Raw genomic sequence first — 26279 nt, 5'->3', positions numbered from 1 at the left:
TAATGAAGCTACTTTGTATCTTAAAAAAGATGAGAATGTTGATTTGCTTGTTTCTTTTTATGTTGATGATCTGTTGGTAATGGGAAGCAATGTTGAAGCTCTTTCAACATTCAAGTTAAGTATGCAAGAGGAATTTAAGATGTCTAATCTTAGCTTAATAAGCTACTTTCTCGGCATGGAAATAAATCAAAATGAAGCTGGTATCTTTATTACACAACAGAAATATGCCTTGGATGTTCTAAGGAAATTTAAGCTGGAATCTTGTAAAGGAGTTTATTCACCATTACCTTTAAACTTGAAGCTGCAAAGAACGATGGTGAGAAACTCTGTGATCCTTCTATTTTCAAAAGTGTAGTTGGAAACTTGCTTTATTTGACAGCAACAAGACCAGATTTAATGTTTCCTGCAACGTTGTTATCTAGTTTCTTGAGTTCAGCAACTAATGTTCATTTGGGTGTTGTTAAGAGAGTTTCGGGTATGTGAAAAGCACAATGTGTGAGGCTGAACTATTTGAAGAATGGTAGTGTATTGTTGAATAGATACTCTTACAGTGACTGGGCCGGAAGTTTGGATGATATGAAAAGTACATTTGGATATGTTTTCGACCTTGGCTTGGGTGCAATCTGCTGGAGTTCGAAGAAGCAACATGTTGTGGCTCAATCAACTGTTGAAGCTGAATACATTGTTGTTGTTGCTGCAACAAATCAAGCAATTTGGTTGCGAAATTTGCTTTCTGATCTTGGATTTGAGCAAGAAGGTGCTACTGTTCTACTTTGTGACAACAAGTTTGCTATAGCAATTGCTGAAAATCTACTTCAGCATGGTAGAACAAAGCACATAAACGTAAAGTTCCATGCAATTCGTGAAGCTGAAAATAATTTGCAGATCAAGATGAAATTTTGTTCTTCTGAAATGCAGGTTGCTGATTTGATGACAAAGACTCTTTCAAGGAATAAAATATCTTTTCTCAAACATGAGCTTGGTATGACCAATATCGACCTCAAGATGGAGTGTTGATGTATTGAGTATGATATTGGAAATCAAATTTTATGTTGCAACTCAAAATTTAAGTTGGAAACTAGATATTAGGTTGCAACCCAGATTATATCGTAAATCAGATATGTTTTGTATGTCAGCTGTAATTATGTCTTTTAGCTGTTTTTGAGTCTGTTTAAGTGTTTCTTTTATTCTAATGTTTGACAGCTGTACATTTTAGACTATTGTGTTTTGTAATCATGTTTAAAATTTAGAATGGAAGAGAGCATGTTGAAGTCTCTCAATCTTGTTTTTGATCTTTCGCATTCCCTTTTCTTTTGTTTTCTGCTCCTCATCTCCTTTTTGCTTTCAAGCTTGTTTTCTTAGCTTAACGTTAACAACTGCTACCTGAGTTAATATGCTTTGCTTGTATTTTTCTAGAGATGTCCATTCTCATCTTCTTTTAAATTACTCTTTATGCAAGAAGCAACAACAACCAGAATTCTTAGATCATGGAGTTTTAACCTTGTTGAAAATTTTGCTTGAACCCCTTCCTGATGGAAGCTTACCAAATATAAATATTCGTGCAGCTACTTTGCAGATTTTAACTGACGTATAAACTGGCATCTTTCTATTTTTGCCTGTGTAATAATGGTCACTGTCCTGACGTTTTGCTGCATGAAAACTGAAATGTGTCTTTCATGCAGTTTCAAATTGATCTAGAACAGCATGATAGAAGGGAGCAGCTAAAGAGAAGTGGTCTTAGAAAAGTAGAAACTTCCTTACAACAACAATCACATTCAGCTTTGTATTTTGAAGCATCTTTCAGTTTTAATTCTTTGCTCCCCGAAATTCATATATGTGCAGGTCATTATGTTCTTATCAAAATCTGACGAGGAAACCACTTCCAACAGGAAACTCGCGAAGGATTTGGTTGATAAATGGGTAATGTTCTGGTTTAAATTCCTGTTTATGTTCTAAATTTCTCCCTGCTTCCTTCGTATCATCTTTGGATTTATATCAGCAATAGTCATGCCTCTTGATCTTTATGTTTTGTCTTTTTTACTCAGTAGCACATCTCCTCAACATTCATGTCTTCAAACCTAGTGCTCTTATTAAAGATTGCTGAATTTTTCGGGATATAAATGGAATTGTTCTGTCTAGATGCATTATCTTTTATTAATAATTTTGAAGACATGAGAAATGTTGATGATGATAGATTTCCAATGCGAAGGCCACCCGTAAAGAGGTACTTTTTAAAAAAAAAGTTTTATGCAAAATATGATGTCATGTTTGCTTACAATGTGCACGCGTTTTCACATTGTGCTGTTTCTTACTGGTTTTTCCAAAATTCATTTGTAGGCCTGTAAATAGAGCTGCATCAATGGAATCTAGAGATGGTGATTTTGATTTGGATATTTCTCGGTAAGATGAAAACTAACATTTGGTTTAACAGCATTATTCTGATCATTTATGCTATTGACTATTTGTTGGTTATAAACGACAGGGACCACAAGTCTGGTCGATTATCATCAGGCCAAAATGCTTCCAGGTCTGAATCTTCTTCAAGGGTACATGCTTCAAGGCCAGATGCAACACCATTGGATTTTGTTGTGCGTCCCCAGTCTAAGATTGACCCAGATGAAATTAGAGCTCGTGCAAAACAAGTTGTACAGCAGCGTCGTTTAAAGGTTGTCTTCTCTCTCTAGTATTAAATGACGAAACCAAAGGGGATGTTTATCTTATTTCGTTCCTTCATCAGTAGAAAACCTAACATAATACCCTCTTAATGTCTCCATAAATTTACTTAATAGTGGTACAGAATGAATGAGGTGCAACAAGCATAATCCCCCTTATTCTCTTTTTGCTACATTTTCTGAATTCAAAATTTTTTCCTGGCAGATGAATAAAAAGTTGCAGCAGTTGAAAGCCCCCCCCCCCCAAAAAAAAGCAACTGCTGGCGACGAAACTTAGTTTTGAGGGTCGTGGTATGCTTACGTACCTGTAAACGATACTCCACAATCCACATATCCAAACTGTAAGTTGCGTCTTTCGCTGGAGAGAGCTTCTTTGATGGTTTCTGATTTACATATCCAATGGTTTCTAATAGTTAAAAGGGATTCATTTTGGAGTTCCATTAATTCTATCTTGGAAAAGTACCTTCGGTTCAAGTCAAATAAATATGGTAACGTAATGTTTCAAGTGCATTGATTCTGATTTTTTTCTTCTGCTCACCACCTCTGTTTACATGTATATATGTATTTTTTTCTCTGCCGCTTGTATATATTTTTCTAGATTTTGGCCTTCAGTTTTCTCCAGAAATGAATGTTGACGAATCTAAGGATTCTCAAACAATTTTTTTTTACAAGTTCAGCTAGACATATTTACAAGTTACAAAGTTTCACTCATTCTATTTGTAAACTAGCTTGGTTTCTAAAATACTTCAGGCAATGAAGTTGAAGATGATATTGGACTGTGTTTGCAAATACAGCAGGTCCCACGGCTTAGGGTCTTAAGATAGCCCCATAGAAACAACTTTGATGGTCAGCTTAATCTTGATAATCTCTTCCATTTAGTATTCTTCTTCTGCAGATTCTTGGTGATGGTCTTGGAAGTAGATGGAAGAGATCGAAAAGGAACCCAGTGTACCTACAAATGTCCTGCCCTTCTTAGAAACACATTTCAATGGCATATTATTAACCGCGATGCCAATATCATTTGAACCATTCTGTTCAACAAGTTGTTTGATTTGAGCAAGCATCTTGTAGGTCCAGGCAATTGACTCATCTAGTACAATCGAGTCACCTGTTCGTTTCTTCCAAAGATCCATCAATATCTCTCTCAAACGATTGAGAAGACATGTAAGGTTTGCATCCTTCGTCGTTTTCACACATCATATTGACCTTAATGACATGCTTGCAAAACTTTCCTTGCATGTGTAATGCTGCTCTCTTTGAGACTTGCTACCTTTGCAAATAGATGGCAATTGCCATCTTAAGGTAACAGCAGAGTCAGGAATCTGGTGCCAAGACATAGATGCAATGTATTCTTCCTTGACATTCTGAAAATAATCACTTTCATCCACATACCGGACAAGCCAATATGTCGAATGCAACCCCGTTTTCAGCTTGTGCACCAACCAGTCGACTCTATGAAGTGCAGCAAGATGTGAATTGTCAAACAATTTCGTTTTCAGCTTCACGTGGTAGGCTTCTTTGGCAGCATGTGTAACACTCATATTCCATATACCCTTCCGTACACGAGATATGGATGTCACATTATTTTTAGAATAATGTTTATTATTTGAAAACCCTTAAAAAATTGTTTCAATTTGATTAACCAAAAAATAGGATATTTCTAATAGTAACATTCTAAAATTATTCATTAATTTCATTATAAAATGTTTACCATAGTTTCATTACATGCCAATTAAGTTCTTAAATTGAATAAGATTGTCATAATATTACTGATGAGTCAACCTTTAATTGATGAAAGCTGCTGCTACTGCTACACTCCTTACGCACTAATCCATGCCTTTACCTACGCGTGAAATAAACACACATTAAGTAATTACTTAGTGAAACATAATATCGTAATGTAACCTTTAAATATACGTAAATATGTCACATTTATTTATTTTGTACTAACTCGTATATTCTTTAAGTATCCCATACTCCTCCTCATTCAGACCATATTCCATTCACCATTTTCTTAATTCTTTTTCGTATGCCTAGCATACCTATCTTCCTTTATATTTTTCTTTTCCATTTATCTCTTTAGTCATTATTCTTTATTTTCATTGATAGCATCCATTCATGATTATAATGCACCTATATGCATTTCAATTATGTCATCCTTACATGTCTTTTATACACTATTATACCTTTCATTTATGGCATCCTTTCATGCCTTTGATACACTATTATACATTTCATTTCTGGCATCCTTTCATACAATTATGCATTGTTGTACAATATATAAATATATCTTCCCTTCATATCACAATACATTAAAATTCCTTTATTATCTTATTCATTAGTGTTTAACGTTCGTCTAACTGGCATAAATGACAATTTTCTGCCAAATGCACAGCTAGGCCATTATTCTTTTACTCAACGGTACTTAACCGTTCATCTAACTGGCATAAATGACACCTTTCTGCCAAATGCCTACTAGGCCTTAAAGACACTTAGTCTTTCATTTAATTGGCATAAAGGACACCTTTATGTCATATGCACAGTTAGGCCTCTTGATCTTTTATTTTAGAGCAGTCTCTACTATATTAATCATTCATCGTATCAATTAACTCTTTCCATCATTATACATTCTATGGTTTATACTCATACTGTCAGTGCAATAATACCTCAATTTTCTTTCTATAATTTACATGAATTACCCATCCAATACAATTACAACAATTCAACCTTTATTATGAACCTCTAACAATTTCATCTTTCAATTCATAAAGTATTCCATAATCTACATCCCTAGTGCTAATATCATCATTTATCAACCCTTTCTAAAATCTATGTGGTTTGCATACCCATTACTAATAAAAGATCCATTTCCTTATTATGTAGTTCTTATGTGTATACCCATATATTTTCCATACGGAAATTTATACACATAGTATGTATTTCTTGTCCTTTAGCACCCAAGATGTCCAATACAGAAATTCATACACTTAGTATGAATTTCTTATCATATTAGCATTCGAAGTGTCCTATATGGAAATTCATACACTTAGTATGATTTCCTTATCATTTTAGCGTACAAAACGCCCTATCTGAAATTCATACACTTAGTATGGTTTCTTAACATTTTAGCGTACGAAACGCCCTAACTGAAATTCATACACTTAGTATGATTTCTTAACATTTTAGCATACGAAACGCCCTATCTGAAATTCATACACTTAGTATGATTTCTTAACATTTTAGCGTACAAAACTCCCTATCTGAAATTCATACACTTAGTATGATTTCATTTATTTTACACACTTAGTGTCCTTTAGAAATCACCAAATTTACATTAATAAGTCATACAAATAGGTCTATCGTAACATATACGTACATATTTAAATGCACTCACCTAACTTTCCTTGCTAAACATCCAAAGCGTAAGGCGGATTACTCCGGTACTTTTCCTTTGCCCTTTGTTTTGCTTGACTCGGAAGCTTGGTTTCGATCTGACTCAAGCATCCATTAAAACATGTACCATACCCAAAGTTAGTATATTTTCTAACCATTATACTTAAACAATACTCAAAAGGACATATCATTAACTTTCTATAACAATATAAACCTATTTTTAACATTTATGGCTCTATAGTATCGATACCCCTATCATGGTATCGATACTACTCTACTATGGTACCGATACCCCCTTCTGGTATCGATACCAATTTTAGATTCGATATAGATTGGTATCGATACCCTTACCATTGTATCGATACTACCTTGTCAGTATCGATACTGATTCAAACAGTATCAATACTACTCAGGTATTTCATCCCATTTTAGCCTATGGTATCAGTACTGTTCTTAGCAGTACAGATACCCCAGCCCAGAATTTCCAGTTTTCAACTCGATTTTCATCCCAAAGTGGTCAATTCTCGTTATATTTACCCCATATAATATTATTAAACTCTTCCTTACCTATCCATATTAACATTCCTTCATTTATCCTCTTAAAACATCTAAAATCATTCAAGAACATTCAATTCTAAGATTCAAACCACTTTTTCTTATATGTTCTTAATCCCATCTAATAATTCTAATCTCTCATTTACTTCTATGACAAGTCAATTCTACCAATAAACCTCAATAAACACTTATATTTTGACATATCACTTCAAAAACCATTTTCTAAAATTTCTCATATTTCCTCCATTTCATAGTTTTAACATTCTTTAATCCTTCATTAAGCTTATATATCACTTAATGTTACCAAAGCAACCCATAATTTAAAGAAAGAATTAGCTAATGGAAGTTTACCTTATACCATGGAGGATAACACCACTCACATGAAGGAGAAGAAGAAGAAAAGAAATGCTTTACTTTCCTCTTTTTCCCCTATTTAAAATCCCTAACTATGATATATTTTTAAATTTCTTTATCTTTTTAAAAGACCAAAATGCCCTCTTACTTTATCAAGTGATACACTTTAGTCTAAACACTATTACAGATCCTTCTCATCTTTTGTTATTTACTCGAATACATGCTCATATTTTTAAATCCTTTCGATAAAGTCCCTAATTCAATATTTGGGGTATTACAATTCTCCCCCTTTAGAAAATTCTTCCTCGAATTAAAAAAAAACTTTTCTCGTTTACCATACTACTACAACTAGAGGAATCATTTTTGGTTACGCGATTTATGGATTTCTCTAATCCAGATCTGTATTAGCTCTTTTTTAGTTAACTGATAAAATCTATTAAGGTTCAATAATTCGAAAATCCAGTCCCAATTGCTATACTTACTTCCAAAGTGATACTTTCATAAGACTTTACCACTTTCTTGTTATTCAATTACTTTTCTCTTCGAATCAACATAAGACTTTTGTAATTACCACAACTATAGTACCGCTTACTATACAAATTATAATGTCCAGACTACGGTCGACTCTAATGCATGCATATATAATTCCTATTGCGATTCTTTAACTTTATTGATGCATATGCCACAACTTTATCATTTTGCATAAGAACCCCTTTATAAGCCGTTAGGAGATGCATATCTAAAAACCATATAAATTTTTACCCAACTCAATTTGTATAAACATTGGTGCCTTTATTAACATTCTCTGCAATCTTTAATTGGTGGCAATTCTGACCTAAAGTCTATCTTAAAGAACACTGTTGTGACTTTCCATTGATCAAACAGATCTTCAACCCTCAAGAGAGAATACTTATTCTTTCTTGTTACCTTATTTAACTATCAATAATATATGGATCACCACATAGATTCATCTTTCTTTCTGCGAATAACATGAGTATTCCCCACAATGATACACTCAATCTGTTAAAACCTTGATAAATTAACTCTTTTAATTGATCCTCTAATTTTCTTAACTCGTTTAAGTCATTGGATACAAAATTAGAGAGACATGTTCAATAATTTACTAACCATCAACTTTGAATTCTACCTCTCAATCTGGAGATAACCCCATAATTCTATCTGAAAAGACATCTATAAATTTCCAACTTTTGTGAAATTATCAAACAATTCTTCTTTAATCAATTGAGTATATACCACATTAGCCAGAAAAACTATGTATATATATATGTATCTCTCTGACCTAATCGTCTCTAGAGACAAACAACATATACCCAATATGATCTTAAATTATCAAAGGATAATTCCATCAGACTCATAGGGAACATAACATTAGAATCTTTATCGAATATTTACTACATGTCCAACTCACACTTGCACCATGACCCATAGGGTTTATCGCTATCATATCACTCGAGATCAAATTGAATAGGATACTCTTATTTCAAAATTTCTTATTTCCTTTTTGAGGTAATCCATATAACTTTTTCGGATCCATTAAGAATGTTCTCGAGCAGTTGAAACAATTTCCCTCTCAAATATGAAGGTCTAATTATCCACATCATTTAATAAAAAGACTTGTCAATTTCATATAAATTCTTAGCAGTTAATACTAAAAATTTCACTAATAAACAAATTTACCATTTTTATCACTACAAACTTGACACTTTTCAAGTCCTCGAGAGTAAATCTCCATTTAAGCATTAATTCATTATAGCATGGATTGAGTAAATAATCCATTTTCACAAATTACCTTCTAAAAGTACTATCTATCAAGTCCATAAAACTTAACATTTATTTCAAACAAACTCATAATCATTTGATTCACTAATAACTCCTCTTTCTATAAGCTTTTAGCAATAATGTATTTACCGCTTACCCACTTTCTCTTATTCAAATTAACCACACCTTAAACACTTTAATGCTTCACTTAAGTATTTCTCAATTGCGAAAATGTCATTAAACGCTGGGACATTCCTTCCACATAATGGAGGAAAATCCCTAGAATTTTCCTACCATTCTAAGACATGATACTGAAGTCATGTCGAATTCTCTTAAGTCGATTTTGATCTCAACCTTATTTTTAATATTATTACTTTCCTACTTTTATCCTTAGTTTCCTACATCATTTAGAACGTATATAATAAAAACACTCAAGTTAGTAAGGAGTGGTGTCTATCACACTCTAATTGACATCATATCAGTAACTTTGACAATCTTAATGGCATGTAATCCTTTTCCTTAGTTCAATTAAACCCGGTTTTGGCCGAGAATCGACTAAACTTGTAGCTCTGATACCAATAAATATAACACTCATATTCTGTATATCTTCCGTACACGATATATGGATGTCACATCACTTTTAGAATAATGTTTATCATTTGAAAACCCTTAAAATTTTGTTTTAATTTAATTAACCACAAAATAGGATATTTCTAAAAGTAACATTCTAAAATTATTCAAGAACATTCAATTCTAAGAATCAAACCACTTTTTCTAATATGTTCTTAATCCCATCTAATACTTCTAATCTCTCATTTACTTCTATGACAAGTCAATTCTACCAATAAACCTCAATAAACACTTATATTTTAACATATCACTTCAAAACCCATTTTCTAAAATTTCCCATATTTCCTCCATTTCATAGTTTTAACCTTTTTTAATCCTTCATTAAGCTTACATATCACTTAATGTTACTAAAGCAACCCATAAGTTAAAGAAACAATTAGCTAATGGAAGTTTACCTTATATCATGGAGGATAGCACCACTCACATGAAGGAGAAGAATAATAAAAGAAATACTTCACTTTTCTCTTTTTCCCCTATTTTAAAATCCCTAACTATGATATATTTTTAAATTCCTTTATCTTTTTAAAAGACCAAAATGCCCTCTTACTTTATCAAGTGATACACTTTAGTCTAAACACTATTACATATCCTTCTCATATTTTGTTACTTACTCGAATACATCCTCATATTTTTAAATCCTTTTAATAAAGTCCCTAATTCAATATTTGGGGTATTACAACATGCCTCATGGCTTGCAACCTGAAAACTTTTCGTTGTTAAAAGTCGTGTTTCGGGTCAAGAAGACATGAATAAGTAACATCAGTACTACATATGGAAACCTTGGCGGCATCTGCTTATTTGTGCATGAGTAATAGTGAAAGAGAAATAATCAATCTTAGGCACAGAAGAGGATTTGAAATGATTCAGGAAGGCAGTTTGATCAACAAAATCCTGAATTAGTTCTTCCGACGCAGCCAAAGTATTTACGCCTCACCGAATGACGTAAACTATTTCACCAAGACGCTTCAAAATCTCAAGCTGAACTTCAATATTTGCAACATTTTTTAACAACATTCCTCACCCAAGATCTTCGAACGCGCCAAAGGGAGAATAGGATGGGACAACAAAATGTACTCTTGATCAGGCTTTCAACTATCCTTAACATGAATGAAATTGATGGTTTTGTCAAAATATTTTAGTTTGATGTGGTGAGAGACTCTACGATCGATAGTTGCATAGGATAGATATGTATTCTCCTTTGAACATTCCCTTGTGAAATACTAACTGACTAGTAGACGTGATGTACTTGAATTATTCTGTCGTTTATGTAAACGATGATATACTTCACGCAACTACCTCTCTGACAAGAATACTAGTTCTCATGGATATGTTCATATAGTCATGAACATCATCTGATTCTACAATAATTTAAAAGAACTTATGCTTAATAGTCTCCTTAAAGAGGTCCCATTTCACTTTAACATAGGTCATTTATGTTACTCAACTCATCAAAACATATAATGGTTGTTAAAAGTTTTGCTTAACCTATATCACTTTGCAAGTTGCAACGCTACATGTAATGATCCATGCAACAGGTAACGCATGGTGTCTTGAATCAAAGACACGCAAGGTGCATAAAGGATACTAGATTCAGAAACCAAAAAAATTGGATGAATCATTCAAGCGTTTTGTTAGGTTATTTTATATTGGTTTTGTACAAGATCTGACCTGACTATCTTGGCTTTAGAAGCTCAATTAAGAATGCATTGTGATTATGAGTCTGCAACCATATTGTTTTACCAATTAACTCGTTTCAAACCCAACAACAGTATGTGCAATTGTTATCTTATATTAAATCTTCCTCAAGTTACTGCACAAAACATTAATGTTTTCAGCATATATTCTTTGAAACAAAAAGGTTGAAAGGGTGCAATTTGGATGAACGTTTAAAGACAAAAAAAAAAACTGCCCAAATGCTCCAAAATTTCAAACTATCCACGTCCAAGCCAAGCTATGCTTGGTTGTTGCCATGGTTATTGGATTACCTCACACCAAAAGCAAGAGAATACTGAAAACAATATGGATGAACTGGAATAAATTCGATCTGTACATGGTAGCAATGGGCACACTTTGTTACGAAATCTCTCCAAGTCCGTTGAGGACTTGTTTTTCAGACCGATATCTTCGTTTATGACCATTCGAAAGAGAGAACATGTTTGATTTACAACCTTTGCTGTATCATTGAGATAAAGAAACAAGGAATCAAATTCTCATCTGTTCACTAGTTCCATGTATTCTTCAGCCCTACTAGTCTTTAGGGAAGCGGAGAATAATGATGAAGCATTAATACCATGTGAAGAAGGAAGAGAAGGGACCAGGAGTTGGACCCTACAAATAAGAGGCAACTAGCTACATTGCAACATACTTACCTGGAATGGGTCAATGAGTGATCACCAAGCTAACCTCCATTGCACTTAGAAGGGGTTCTCGCCTAAGGTCTCCCCAAAGTGAGAGAGCCTACGTCATAATTTTTGGTAGTAGGGGCCTGCGTTCGCGCGGTCCTCATCCAATCTTAGTAAAAACAATTTTTTTTGGTTTATTTAATGGTCGTCCCAAGTTTTCGGACATATTGGGGAAGCAAGTGTACTAAATGTATCATGTAAACCACAGAATCGTTGAATGTATTCGATGTGTTTCTCTAGCACATTTCCTTCAGGAATGCGCGGATAGATCATAGACATTGTTTGTTCTTCCATCTCATTGGAAAATATATGGAATTTTCTTGGCACCAGGGCCAATGGCATCATTGTTAAGGGGGCCATGGCATCCAAATCCGATTTTTTTATTGTTATTTATTCATTTTACTGATGTACTCACCCGAAAAATTTATTTGTGTTCATCCTAGTGGTGGATCTAGAAATTTAAGAATAGAGATCCAAAATTTTAATTTTATTTTCTTAAAAATAATGGGTATGCAAAAATTGTAATTTTTTTCTTTTTTTCTTTTTTTCTTAACACATTAAGTTAAATTTAACCACATTTCCAAAATAATGGGGATGCACTTGGCCCTTATGGGGGCTTACTGCATCCGCCACTAGTTCATCCGTATAAAAATCTTTTGTTATTAATATGTGTTCTACCTCAAAAATATTTTGTGATCTTGCACTAGTATATCAAGTATCAGTTTGACTGACTCCATCAACGGACTTTGTCAACTTTTAGAGTCTAACATTGCCAATTTTACTTACTAAAAAAGATTTACTTAGAACTCTTCTTCAATGAAGCAGTCGTGCCATCTTATTTAAAATTTGAAAATTGGTCGAGGACGTTGTCTAGTCCTATTTTGATCAGTACAGGTTTTGGCTGCCAGGTTTTTAGCAGTTGGCAATTTGCAATTTTATGTTCCATATTTATTTGGAAATGATTTAAATACCTAAATATGTATTTGCTTTCACATGTTTCATTTGAATTAATCATTTAGATTTACCAACTTCGATACTAATTGCAAGAAATCACCCCTTCTAATTTATTCCATTAATTGATTTTTACCATGAAAGAGAAGTAAATATTTAGTTCAGATCAAATGCGTTGATAAATTAGTTTTTTCTTATTGTTCATTTTCAAAAAAATGGAAAATAAAAAGGACATTCATAGCTCCGGTCCAGGACCAAAGTAAAATTGAATAAATATTCAACAGGCTTGGTTTTCAACTATTTAACTTGTTGGTTAAACTTTCAAACTCCACTAATAAAAGTGTAATAAAATAAATTTTGTTAAATTAAAGGAAAAATAAACCCAAAGTTAATTATAAATTTGTCAATTAAACAATTTAATAAATTTTAATTTTTTTATATTTACAAAATTTATCATCCAAGTCATATTTTCTTTCACTAAATTGCTTGTTTTTCTTCTAGAAAAATTATATATATCTATTGATTAATCTAGGTGATTACAAGTGGTAGTATATATTTTAAAGACTCGACCATTTGACAATGTACGCCCAAATACTCTACAGTTGTTGATCCTCGAACTTAGGACCTCTAGGGAAAATAACAATTTAACAATAAGTTGTTGCTTTATGACAGTATTCAATTACCCAAGTATTGATTTAATTCGATGAACTCACTTGGTTTGATAACCTAATTGATCAGATTTAATTAAAACTTAACATATCTAAAGAAATTTCAAAATAACCTAATGACAATATGGTGTTTCTTTGTTTTCTGTCCCAAAGAGATAGAGAAAGAAGGCAAACGGCAGAGACCATGGCTCCAGCCGAGGAATTACTATCAACTTTTCCTCAAATCTCTTTGTTTGGAAATGGTTATCAGAATGTTTTTCTTTTTTGGTTTTTTTTTAAAAAAATTATCAAATGATTTCTATTTTTAACTTTTATTTTCTCTTTAAATTTCACAATTTCTCATATCTCTGCTCTCTTCTTGTATGTGTTTTCTTGCACCTCCTTCCCTATCTCGTTTCTTGTATTACTAATTTTGTGTTTTGTTGTTTTTCTTGCTTTATTAATTCAAATTACGTTTTTATTATTATTATTTTCTTTTTGAAAAAATTAAAGATCAACTTTTTGCTACTCCTTCTTTGGAAGATCTAGAAGCAAATGTATCTAGTGAAGAAGAGACATCGCCCCTTTCTGATATTGAGGAAGATATATCCGAAGCAAAATCCATATTGATCCTTAAATATTTGGTTCAGGTAATATGTGCTGGTAAACTAGTTTATTCTTATTGTACATCTTCAGAAAATGGAAAACAAAAAAGATATTGATGGCTCTAATCTAGGACCAAAGCAGAGTAAATATTCCAACATGATTGTTTTTCAACAATTTAGTTTGTTGATAAAACTATCAAACTCCACTAATAAAAGTGCAATAAAATAAATTTTGCTAAATTAAGGGTAAACTACACCCAAAGTCAATTATGAATTTGATAATAAATTTATCAATTAAATAATTTAATAAATTAATTTTCTATAATTAAAAAATTTATCTTCAAAGTTTTTTTTCTTTTACTCAATTGCTTATTTTTTTCATTAGAAAAATTATATATATATTGATTAATCTATGGTGATTACAAGTCGTAGAATCTATTTTAAAGACTCTAAACCATTTGACAATGAACACTCACACTCTACAGTTGTTGGTGCTCGAACCTGAGACCTCTAGAGATAATAACTATCATTTTAACCACTGAGGTAACTTGATATAATAGTAATTTAACAATAACTTGTTGTTGGTTTATGACAGTATTCAATTACCCAAGTATTGATTTGATTCGATGAACTCACTTGGTTTGATACCGTAATTGATTAGATTTAATTAAAACTTAACATATCTAATTTTTTTTTAAATATCCTAATGACTACCTTATTTAATCATACGTTAGTAGAATAAATAAGAGTAGAGTATGGTTTTTCTTTTTTTTCTTTTCTAAGGAGAAAGAGATAGAAGACAAAGGGCAGTACCTATGGCTCCAGCCGAAGAGTTACAGTCAACAATTTTTCCTCAAATCTTTTTGCTTGGCTATGGTTATCAGAACTGTCGAAACGGTCCCCGTGGCGTTTTAGGGCTTTTTCAAGGATCGATCCAATTTAATATTGGAACATGTTGGGTTTTAAAATAAATACATAAATAGACAAATTTGGAGTCGCCATCGACCTTTGGGTTAGGTAAGTCGAATACCTAAAAATACCTTTTAAAATAATTTTAAGAAAAATAATTTTAAAGGATAAAAAATTGATCTGCGTTGGACCAGAGATTCATTTTGAAGAGGGTTTGAGAGTCGGTTACGTGTGGGCAAGGATTAGCACCCCAACAAAGCCCAAAATCGGTACTTACACGATTATACGTCATCTAAATATCGAAATTGGCAAATTCGAATAATATTTAAATCATGATATTTTTAGAAAAATAAAAAATGATTATTATTTCATACGAACAATCCTCGAAAATACCTTCTTTGTCAGTTAAGGGGCATTTTTATGGACTCCACATACAAACGAATATGGCCTAAATTTTAAATAAAATACACATACGTTAATTATATAAAAAATAAATTCATTTGAATATAAAATATATTATTTTATTCGAACAATTATTAGAAATACACTCCTGGTTAGTTAAGGTGTGCTTTTATAAATTGCTTGAGTAAAATAATATTTAAAAAAATTATAATTAACAAAAATTGACAAATATATAAATAAAGAATTAAAATAATAAATATAATAATTTTAGGGATTAAATTATAAAACTAACAAAAGATTAGGCAAACATATATAAATAATTCATATGTTGGGCACTACAATTGTAAATAATCTAATAATAATATTAAAAAAAATCAAAGGTTTAAATTGTAAAATAATAAAAATTCATAGCCATAAACAAAAACATCACAAAATCGAGGTATTGGAATTGTAATTTAACCATAATTACTATTCAAGATTAAAATAAAAACTACCAAAATTAAAGGACTAAAACATAATACGGGTAAAATTTAAAGACAAAATCATAATGCATGAAACTTAATTTCTAGTGACCAAATTGTAAACATTACAAAGTACAATGGCTGCGGGAATATTTTCCCATCTACTAAATACGTAGGAACCCCCTCCCCAAAACGACATCATTGGAAAAGGGTATTTATACCCGAAAATTGACCTTTAAGGGTCTCACTCTTTCATTTTCTCAATTTCATTCTCTCTAAAAAAGAGAGAGAATTTTCTCTCGTTTTTTTTAAAGTCCTTAGCCGGAGGAAAACCAACCATCAGGCTAGCTGGCATACATCGACGTCGGTGACTACTATCGGCCACCATCCATGGTGGTCGGAGTTCAGAAAATGACACCAAATCAAACTCCGACTTTCCCTAAACCCGAATCTAAACTCCTTTCCTCTTAAAAACCCTTCAATCGACCTAGATCTAGGTGTTTTTACCTTCAAAAAATTGGCGTTCCGACGACAGTTTGGAGGTTTCGGTGAACAGTGTAAGTCCTTCTTTTTCCTTTCTTTAATGCTTTCGAATGGTTGTTGTTGGTGGTTTTTTAGATCTTTCATCTCTCCATTTTTCTCTCTGTCTTTTTTTTCTCTGTTTGCAGATGAGGGGGTTTTTTATAAGCCTCGTGGTACATCTCTCGAACCGATTAGAGGGATGGGCTCCCTCTGAGTCACCGGTCTATGTTGGTGACTAGGAAATCACCGATTTATAGATGGGTGCATTTAATGCACCCAGATCTTTTGGATCTGGCTAGTGGTCTTCAACAGCGGTGACTTACGTGGCGGTGGCTGAGAGGAGCATCTGGAACTGGAGGTGAAGGCTGGCTTATCCTCGGGCTAAGGCGACGACTGGCATATCCCTATGGTTATGATGAAACTCTAGGGTTTCATCTTCTCATCCGGACTGTTGGATCAAGGTAAGATCCAATGGCTGAGTTGGTGGTGGCTGGAGAAGATATGGGAAACCCTACCTGCTTGGGTCTTGGGCTGACCCGACCTGGGTGTTTGTAACTAGGTCGGATTTGTTTGTAAATGGGGTCTCTGGATATGCTTTATAACTGGGCCTCCAACCTACTTTGTATCTAGGCTTGTAATAATATTTAATTATTGTTTAATAATAATAATAATAATAATAATATTGAGTAGGACGAAAGCTACAATCTACAGGAACATATGTCTTTCTTTCTATTTTAAGAAAAATATCAAATGTTTTCTATTTTTGGTTTTGATTTACTCTAAATTTGACTCATTTGCAACTCATACATTTTCTCTCTTCTTGTATGTGCTTTCTTGCACCTCCTTCCCATCTCGTTTCTTGTACTAATGAATTCTTGTTTTGTTGTTTTTCTTGCTTTATTAGTTCAAATTACATTTTTATTGATATTTTTGAAAATGGATAAAGATCAACTTTATGATACTCCTTTAGAATATCTAGAAGCAAATGTATCCAGTGAAGAAGAGATGATGCCCCTTTGTGATATTGAAGAAGAAATATCTGAAACTAAATACATATTGATCCTTAAATATTTAGTTCAGATCATATACGCTGATAAACTAGTTTATTCTTATTGTACATCTTCAGAAAATTGAAGGAAAAAAGGAACATTAATGGTTCCAGGACCAAAATAAAGTTGAGTAAATATTCCAACTATTTAGTTTATTGATGAAACTTCCTAACTCTAATGATAAAAGTGTAATAAAATAAATTGTTAAATTAAGGATAAGCTACACCCAAAGTCAATTATGAATTTGATAATAATTTTACCAATTAAATAATTTAATAAATTGAAATTTCTACGTTTAAAAATCTATCATCTAAGTATTTTTTTTCTTTTACTAAACTGCTTATTTTTCGTCTAGAATATATATATTGTATTATCTATTTTAAAAACTCTCAATCATTTAATTTTAAAGTTTAAATATTCTTTTTAGTGCTCAATCCCAAGACCTTTAGAAATAATAATCATCCCTATAACCAATGAGGTAACTTGATATAATAACAATTTAACAATAAGTTGTTGGTTTATTAAAGTATTCAATTACTCAAGTATTGATTTGATTCGATGAACTCACTTGGTTTGATACCCTAATTGATTAGATTTATTTAAAACTGAACATATCTAAGGAATTTTAAAAATAGCCTAATGATTACCCTATTTAACCATATGTTAGTAGAATAAATAAGAATAGAATATAATGTTTATTTGTTGTCTTTTCCAAGGAGATAGAGAGGGACCATGCCTCCAGTCGAAAAGTTGTCATCGACAACTTTTCCTCAAATCTTCTTCCTTGGTTATGGCTATCAGAAGGTATGTTTATCATTTTTTAAGAAAATTATCAAGTGATTTCTACTTTTTGTTTTGAATTTCTCTTTAAATTTCACTCTTTTGCATCTCATATCTCTGCTCTCTTCTTGTATGTGCTTTCGTGCACCTCCTTCCCTATCTCGTTTCTTGTATTACTGCATTTGTGTTTTCTTGTTTTTCTTGGTTCAAATTACGTTTTTATTTATTTTCTCGAAAATGATCAACTTTATGTTACTCCTTTGCAAGATCTGGAAGCAAATGTATCCGATGAACAAGAGATGTCTCTCCTTTGTTATATTGAAGAAGAAATATCTAAAGAAAAATCCATGTAGATCCTTAAATATTTACTTCAGATCATATGCTCTGATAAACTACTTTATTCTTATTGTACAACTGCAGAGAAAGGAAAACAAAAAGGACATTGATGGCTCTTGGTTTTCAACAATTTAGTTTGCTGGTAAAACTTCCAAACCCCACTAATAAAAGTGTAATTAAATTAATTTTGTTAAATTAAGGGTAAATTACACCCAAAGTTAATTATGAATGATAATAAATTTATCAATTAAATAATTTAATAAATTTAATTTTTTATTTAAAACTTTATAATCTAAGTTTTTTTTACTAAATTACTTATTTTTCTTCTAGATATATATATATATATATATATATATATATATATATATATATATATATATATATTGATTAATCTAGAATGATTACAAGTGATAGTATATGTTTTAAAGACTCTAACCATTTGACAATAAAAGCTCAAGTACTCTATAGTTGTTGGTTCTCGAATCCGGGATCTCTAGGGATAATAACCATCTTTTAACCACTAAGGTAACTTGATATAATAACTGTAACACCCCAACCCGTACCCGACCCGGATACGAATATGAGGTGTCACATTGACTATTCAAAACTTTTACACTTACAAAAATCATGGAAAATTTAAACTTTCATTAACATAAAGTTAACAATTTACATAAGTACAATTAAAATATTACAAAAACCGACCAGAGCATATGTAAATCACAAATTTGTCTTCATGCCAACACATTTGATACAACAAAATACATACTATGTAATTTACTTCTGATCTGATCTTCGAGTGGACGTATATTGTTCTGCAGATCCTAGGTCTGATCCTCCTGCTTCTCAATACCCACGTGTAAAACACTTACACGCTAAGTCATAGACTTAGTGAGGCATAAAAATACAATAATGAATTTTCTAAAATATTAACATGCAATCCAATTATTTCAAATATAATCACAACTATCATATCATTATTCAATCATGTCACATATGATCCATCATAAACAATAATAACATGATAGCATATAATAACGTAAATTCTTTTATATCTTTCATAGGCTCATGTACATTACTGAGAACTTAAGGTATTCGAGTACATTGAGGTTGTACACATATGCTGTCACCACAGCTCGTATAATGGTCCACTGAGTGGCATGTAAGATTTGTCCCGAAGGAGATCATGTATGTCCCGAAGAACCTCATGTAACCCTCGACTCTTGGCATGCCAACTATACCTATAGCTCTCATATCACATAACATGGGCTTGAATATTTTATATATTCCATATATCCATATCATCACTAATTCATCACATATTCATGCACTCATATAATTTCTCTTATAATAACATATATCTTATCACAAACCATGTATCATATGTACATATAACCAACTATATCATATCATATAGGTTATGTCGTTTGATTATGTTTACATGAATCATATAGCATGTATCAAAAACATATAACACTTATAACACTTATGCATGTGCTTATAATGACCACAATATATAAGCATGTTCATAACTATTGTACCATGAAATTTAAACATAGGAAATAGACTTATCACATGTCTTATTTCCATAAAACTACATCTATACTATAACATGCACTCACCTTAGCCTCACTGAATCCAATCCAACTTCTATGACTTTATCCCTCTTTTTTATCGATACTAACTCTTCGGTCGTTCCGGAACTTGCTTATGTTCGATATCTACGCAATCATACATTTGATATGCATATCATAATTCTAAGCATGATAATTCGATCCTTAATAACTCAATGCTAAAAGAAAGGCTTAATAAAATTTTCCCCTTTGAATGGTATATGTACCCTATGTATGGTACCAATACTTCCTAGCTGTGGTATCGATACCAAGCCTAGGTATCGATACCCTTTTTCTATTCTGTAATATTTATTTCAAAAACGGTACCAATATTGGTCTTATGGTATCGATACCCTAGGTATCGATACTACCCTTTAGGTTAACATGTCAAATTTTGACTTATGGTATCGATACTCATTCATATAGTATCGATACCCTCTCTCAATTTTTAACCCTTTTCCTCCTTGAAGTATCGGTACTGGATGAACAGTATCGATACCTCATGTCCAGAATTTATCTTTTTAGCTCGAAAATTCACCCATACTTACATATACCTTCCATTTTTAACTCCTTTCATGCTACTAAACTTAACTCAACTTACTTAACCTATCTTATATTCATATAACACATCCTCATCTTCAATATTTCATCCTAATTCTTGAAACCAAAAATCCTACAAATTTGTAACATGTTCTGATTTCAATTCTAACACTTCATACTTCTTGATTTAACTGATGACAAATTAATTTTAATATCAAATTCTACTTTTTAACCCTCTTCCAAGATTTCACTTATAAACCTCTTATCTTTAATTCTTCCTAACTCCTTCATCTTTTAATTTTAAGATAACTTAAGCTTTCCTTAACCTTAAGTATCATCTAAGGAACATAAACCAAGCTTAAATTCAATACAAAATCAGCTAACAAGAAACTCACCTTTTTCCAAATAGCTTTCACATCTGAAGGAGGAAGATGAAGAGTTCTCTAGAATTTTTTATTTTTGCATGCCTTCAATTCCACGTGGTTATAATCTAACCACTATCTGATTAATTATTTTTCTTTACCAAATCACCATTTTTACGTTCTATTCATCATTCTTTGTAATTCAATCATACACATAATTTTCCATATAAGCCCCTAAACTTTTCAATTTATCTACTTTATTCACTAAATTCTGAAATTTTATAATTTGGTCACTAACCCGGTGTTTAGGATGTTACAAATCTCCTCCTTAAGAAAATTTGTCCTCGAAATTTCATTGCATAAAGAGATGGGGTATTCATTCCTCATGTCCTCTTCACGTTCCCACGTTGTTTCCTCTACCTTGTGATTCTTCCATAACACCTTGACCAATGGAATATTCTTGTTCCGTATCTATTTCACTTAATAAGCCCATATTTGTGTCGATTCTTCTTCATAGGTCATGTAACACCCTTAACTCATATCCGACCCGAATACAAGTCTGAGGTGTCACATTGACTTTTCAAAACCTTGACTCTTATAGAAAATCCCGGGAATTTTTAAAACTTTCATTAAAACGAAATACTTTAATTTACATAAGACCATAAAATACAAAATCGATCAGAGTATTCGTAATTAACACTTATTACATGCCAACACTCTATACATAACCAAGTACATACTTTGTTAATTACTTCTGATCTGATCTCTTAGTAGTATTGTTGTCTGTGCTACTTCTATTTCCACTTTTCCTGATTCTTGGTGCCTACGTGTAAATCACTTACACGCTAAGTCATAGACTTAGTGAGGCAATAAATGAATATGAAACAATAAACTTATGAATGTTCATACTTACAATTGGATCATGACATTTCAATATGCATGTATCTATCATACGATAACATATAATGCACATACGAAACTTACCTTCTTGTATCACTTTCACTGTAAATCGGTATTTCAATTGCATAGCCCATGTATATTATTGAGATTAGAGGTATGTGAGTGCATTGAGGTTGTGCACTAATGCTGTCACCACAGCTCGTATCTATTCCCTCATGGGGCACCGAACCTTAGTTCAGTATTCATCCCGTAGGACTCCTACATCCCGAAAGACTACGTCCCGAAGGACTACGTCCCGAAGGACTATTATACCCTCGACTCTTGGCATGTCAATTACACCTATAATTCTCATATCATATACTATGGGCATTATTCTTATATTTCATATGTTCATGTACTCATATCATTTCTCTTGTGATCATGTATCTCATATCACTTCATATCATGTTCTCATATCACAGGTCATATCACATATCACATATCATATCACATGAACATATATATATCTTATGCATGTATCACAATAATTATCATGTATGCATGTTCAAAACTACTGGATTATAAAAATCAACATAGGGATTAGACTTATCACAAGTCTTATTCCATTATAATATACATATAGTATGCACTTACCTTAGCTTTGCTTTGATTCGATTCTAATCCTTTGATCGTTCCGGAATAAGCTTACTTTTAGTATCTACATAATCACACATGGATCTATATCAGTATTATAACTAATATACTCTAATGGTTCACTCTTTAGACTAAGAGAAAAGTCAATTTCATCTTTTAATGAAGGTATGCATCGATTCACTACTGATGCATCGGTGAATAAAAGGTATTCGATGTAGTATTATTGCTGGGATGCATCGATGCACTCCTTATGCATCGATGCACCAATTGCATTCGATGTTTCATTATTAATGGGATGCATCGATGCACTACTTATGCATCGATGCATGAATTGCATTCGATGTTTTTATTTTAAAAGAGTGCATCGATGCACTACCAATGCATCGATGCACATTCATACAATTTCTGGGTTTTAACCTTGATGCATCGATGCACCATGAATGTGCATCGGTGCACTCTGCCCAGAATCCTCTTTTTGAACCCGAAAGTTCATTCATTTAGATTAAATCCTTTATGTTTAATCCCTTTTTTTCATTCTTAACTCTAGTACACATCCTTAAACCAATTTATACTCATTTATTTCATCTTAAACCTTCAAATCCTATCCTTCATATGTAATTCAATAATTACATTAATAAATCAACATGTTTGAATTCCGTTTTTAACACTTCCTATATCTTAACTAGATTGATGACAAGTTAAATATAACTTTCAATTCTAGTTATGAACTCTATTCCAAGATTTCATTTAAGAACTTCAAATCTTAAATCTCTCCTAACTCAATCATCATTTGATGTTAAGATAACTTAAGCTTTCCTTAAGCTTAGTTATCATCTAATAATCAAAACCCAATATTAAATTTAACAAGAAACTCAATAATCAGAAATCTTATCTTTGCTTTGGTTCACACGTACAAGGAAGAAAAGAAGAAGAAGATAACTCTGGAAGGCTTTGGTGTTCTCTTCTTTTCATCCCACTTGTACTCATATATATCCTTATCCCTTCTTTAATTAATTTTCATTGCAAATGACTCTTTTGCCCTTCTATTCATTCTTCCTTTCAATTCAATCCTACATAATCATTTACATATAAATCTTTATACTATTCATTCATTTTATTTTAATCACCAAAATCTGAAACTTTCCAATTCAGTCACTAACCCGGTATTGAGGATGTTACAACTCTCCCCCCTTAAGAAAATTCGTCCTCAAATTTTCATTATGCAAAGAGGTAGGGGTACTTAATCCTCATGTCCTCTTCACGTTACCATGTTGCTTTCTCTACTTTGTGATTTCTCCATAAGACCTTAACCAATGGAATAGTCTTGTTCCTTAGTTGTTTAACTTCGTGAGCTAATATTTGAACAGGTTCTTCCTCATAAGTTAAATCTGGTCGGACTTCAATTTCTTCAGGAGTCACAATGTGAGATGGATCAGATCAATATTTCCTAACCATTGAGACATGAAAAGCATTGTGTATCTTTTCCATTTTAGGTGGAAAAAATAACTGATATGCTACTGATCCTACCCATAAGGTCCAATGAACCGAGGACTCAACTTTCCTTTACGTCCAAACCTTAATACTTTCTTCCACGGAGACACTTTCAAGAACACTTTATCTCCGACTTGAAATTCAATTTCTTTCATTTTTAAATCAGCATACGATTTCTGTCTATCAGCTGCAGTTTTCAGATTATTCTGAATTACTTGAACTTTCTCTTCTGTATTCTGAATCAACTCAGGACCAATAACTTCTCGATCCTTAAGTTCATACCAGTTCAAGGGCGTACGACATCTTCTTCTGTAAAGAGCTTCATAGGGAGCCATTTTGATGCTTGACTGATAACTATTGTTGTACGCAAATTCAGCAAGTGGTAAATACCTTTCCCACGATCCTTTGAATTCAATGACACAAGCTCTTAGCATATCCTCCAGAATTTGAATAGTTTGCTCGGATTGACCATCAGTTTGAGGATGAAACGATGTACTAAAGTTTAACCGAGTTCCCAATGCTTCATGTAATGACTTCCAAAATCGTGATGTGAATCTAGGATCTCGATCAGAAATTATGGAAATAGGTACACCATGTAAACGTATAATCTCTCTAATATACAGTTCCGCATACTTATCCATGGAGAAATCAGTTCGTACCGGAATAAAATGGGCTGATTTAGTCAATCTATCTACAATCACCCAGATTGAATCCTTTTTACTTCAGAGTTAAAGGCAAAACCGTCACAAAATCCATCGTTATGTTTTCTCATTTCCATTGAGGAATTGAACTTGGTTGTAACAATCCTGATGGAACTTGATGTTCAACTTTGACTTGTTGACAAGTCAAACACTTTGATACAAATTCCGAAATGTCTTTCTTCATTCCCGACCACCAATATCGACTCTTAAGATCCATATACATTTTGTTCCCTCCCGATTGCATTGTCAATGGACTACAATGAGCTTCCGTTAACAAATCATTCTTTAATTCATTATCATCCGGAATTACTAATCTTTCTTGATAATACAAGTTTTCATCAGACTTAATCTCATAATTCGTACCCTCTCCATTCTTTATCTGTTGTATCCTCTTTAAACACTTTTCATCTTTAACTTGCAATTCTTTAATTCGATTTAGCCAAACGGGCTTGACTGTCAATTCTGCACAAATTGCACCATCTTCTCTTAACGATAATCTAGCATCAAGAGTTTACAAAGCTGCAAACGTCTTTTAACTCAAGGCATCAGCTACCACATTTGCCTTTTACAGGATGAAAATCAATCACCACATCATAATCCTTGAGAAATTCCACCCATCTTCTTTGTCTTAAATTCAACTCTTTCTGAGTCATCAAATATTTTTAGCTCTTGTGATCCGTATACAAGTAGCACTTTTCACCATACAAGTAGTGACGCCAGATCTTTAAAGCAAACACTACTGCCGCCATCTCTAGGTCGTGTGTTGGATAATTTTTCTCGTGCGGTTTTCGTTGTCTCGAAGCATAGGCTACCACTTTGCCTTCTTGCATTAATACACAACACAAACCACTATGAGACGCATCACTATACACTATAAAGTTCTTTCCAGACTCGGGTTGAACTAACACTGGATCTTCTGTAAGAATCTTCTTTAACTTTTCAAAACTCTCTTGACATTCTTGAATCCAAACAAATTTTACTTCCTTTTTCAACAGTTTAGTCATGGGTAACGCTATAATCGAAAAGTTTTTAACAAACCTTCGATAATAACCAGTTAACCCCAGAAAACTTCTAACTTTCGATACATTCTTTGGAACTTTCCACTCCAGAATAGCTTTAATCTTTTAGGGATCCACTCAAACTCCTTCTGCAAAAATTACATGTCCAAGGAATGCCACTTCATTCAACCAGAATTCACATTTAGTGAATTTAGCATAAAGCTTCTGGTCTCGTAAAATCTGTAAAACAATATGTAAGTGTGAACTATGGCCTTCTTCTGACTTTGAATATATTAAAATATCATCAATAAACACCACAACAAACTGATCCAAATACGGTTGGAAAATTCTATTCATTAAATCCATAAAAGCAGCTGGTGCATTCGTAACTCCAAACGGCATCACGATAAATTCATAATGACCATATCTTGTTCTAAACACCATTTTCAAAATGTCTTTTTCTTGAATCTTTAATTGATGATAACCCGAACGTAGATCAATTTTTTGAGAACACTGAAGCTTCCTTTAATTGATCAAATAAATCGTCGATTCGGGGAAATGGATACTTGTTCTTGATGGTCACTTTATTGAGTTGTC

At 32.5% G+C, this 26279-nt stretch overlaps 1 protein-coding gene and 2 pseudogenes across 1 annotated transcript; 2 read left to right on the top strand and 1 right to left on the bottom strand.

Annotated features, from left to right (window-relative positions):
- Positions 1-2167: 2167 nt before the first annotated feature.
- On the top strand, positions 2168-2949 carry LOC120144836 (protein IWS1 homolog 1-like). The gene is made up of 4 exons (XM_039158794.1): positions 2168-2224; positions 2338-2400; positions 2483-2666; positions 2878-2949. Exons 1-4 carry the CDS (start codon positions 2172-2174, stop codon positions 2947-2949), a joined length of 372 nt encoding a protein of 123 aa, XP_039014725.1. The 5' UTR covers positions 2168-2171.
- Positions 2950-3418: 469 nt separating this feature from the next.
- Positions 3419-10488, bottom strand: LOC120144824 (annotated as a pseudogene).
- Positions 10489-11744: 1256 nt separating this feature from the next.
- Positions 11745-11889, top strand: LOC120145447 (annotated as a pseudogene).
- Positions 11890-26279: the final 14390 nt, after the last annotated feature.

This window comes from Hibiscus syriacus, unplaced genomic scaffold, assembly GCF_006381635.1.
Source record: "Hibiscus syriacus cultivar Baekdansim isolate YM2019G1 unplaced genomic scaffold, ASM638163v2 tig00002338_pilon, whole genome shotgun sequence".
In the NCBI taxonomy this organism is placed as follows: domain Eukaryota; kingdom Viridiplantae; phylum Streptophyta; class Magnoliopsida; order Malvales; family Malvaceae; genus Hibiscus; species Hibiscus syriacus.
Note: the sequence above shows the minus strand (reverse complement) of the source record. Positions and strands in the feature narration are given on the sequence as shown.

Bases quoted from the DNA above. Each gene is read 5' to 3' on its own strand.
- LOC120144836 (XM_039158794.1), top strand. From the start codon at position 2,172: ATGAGAAATGTTGATGATGATAGATTTCCAATGCGAAGGCCACCCGTA. The intron at 2,401-2,482 runs GTAAGATGAAAA...TATAAACGACAG, and splicing joins TTTGATTTGGATATTTCTCG to GGACCACAAGTCTGGTCGAT. The intron at 2,667-2,877 runs GTTGTCTTCTCT...TTTTCCTGGCAG, and splicing joins TACAGCAGCGTCGTTTAAAG to ATGAATAAAAAGTTGCAGCA.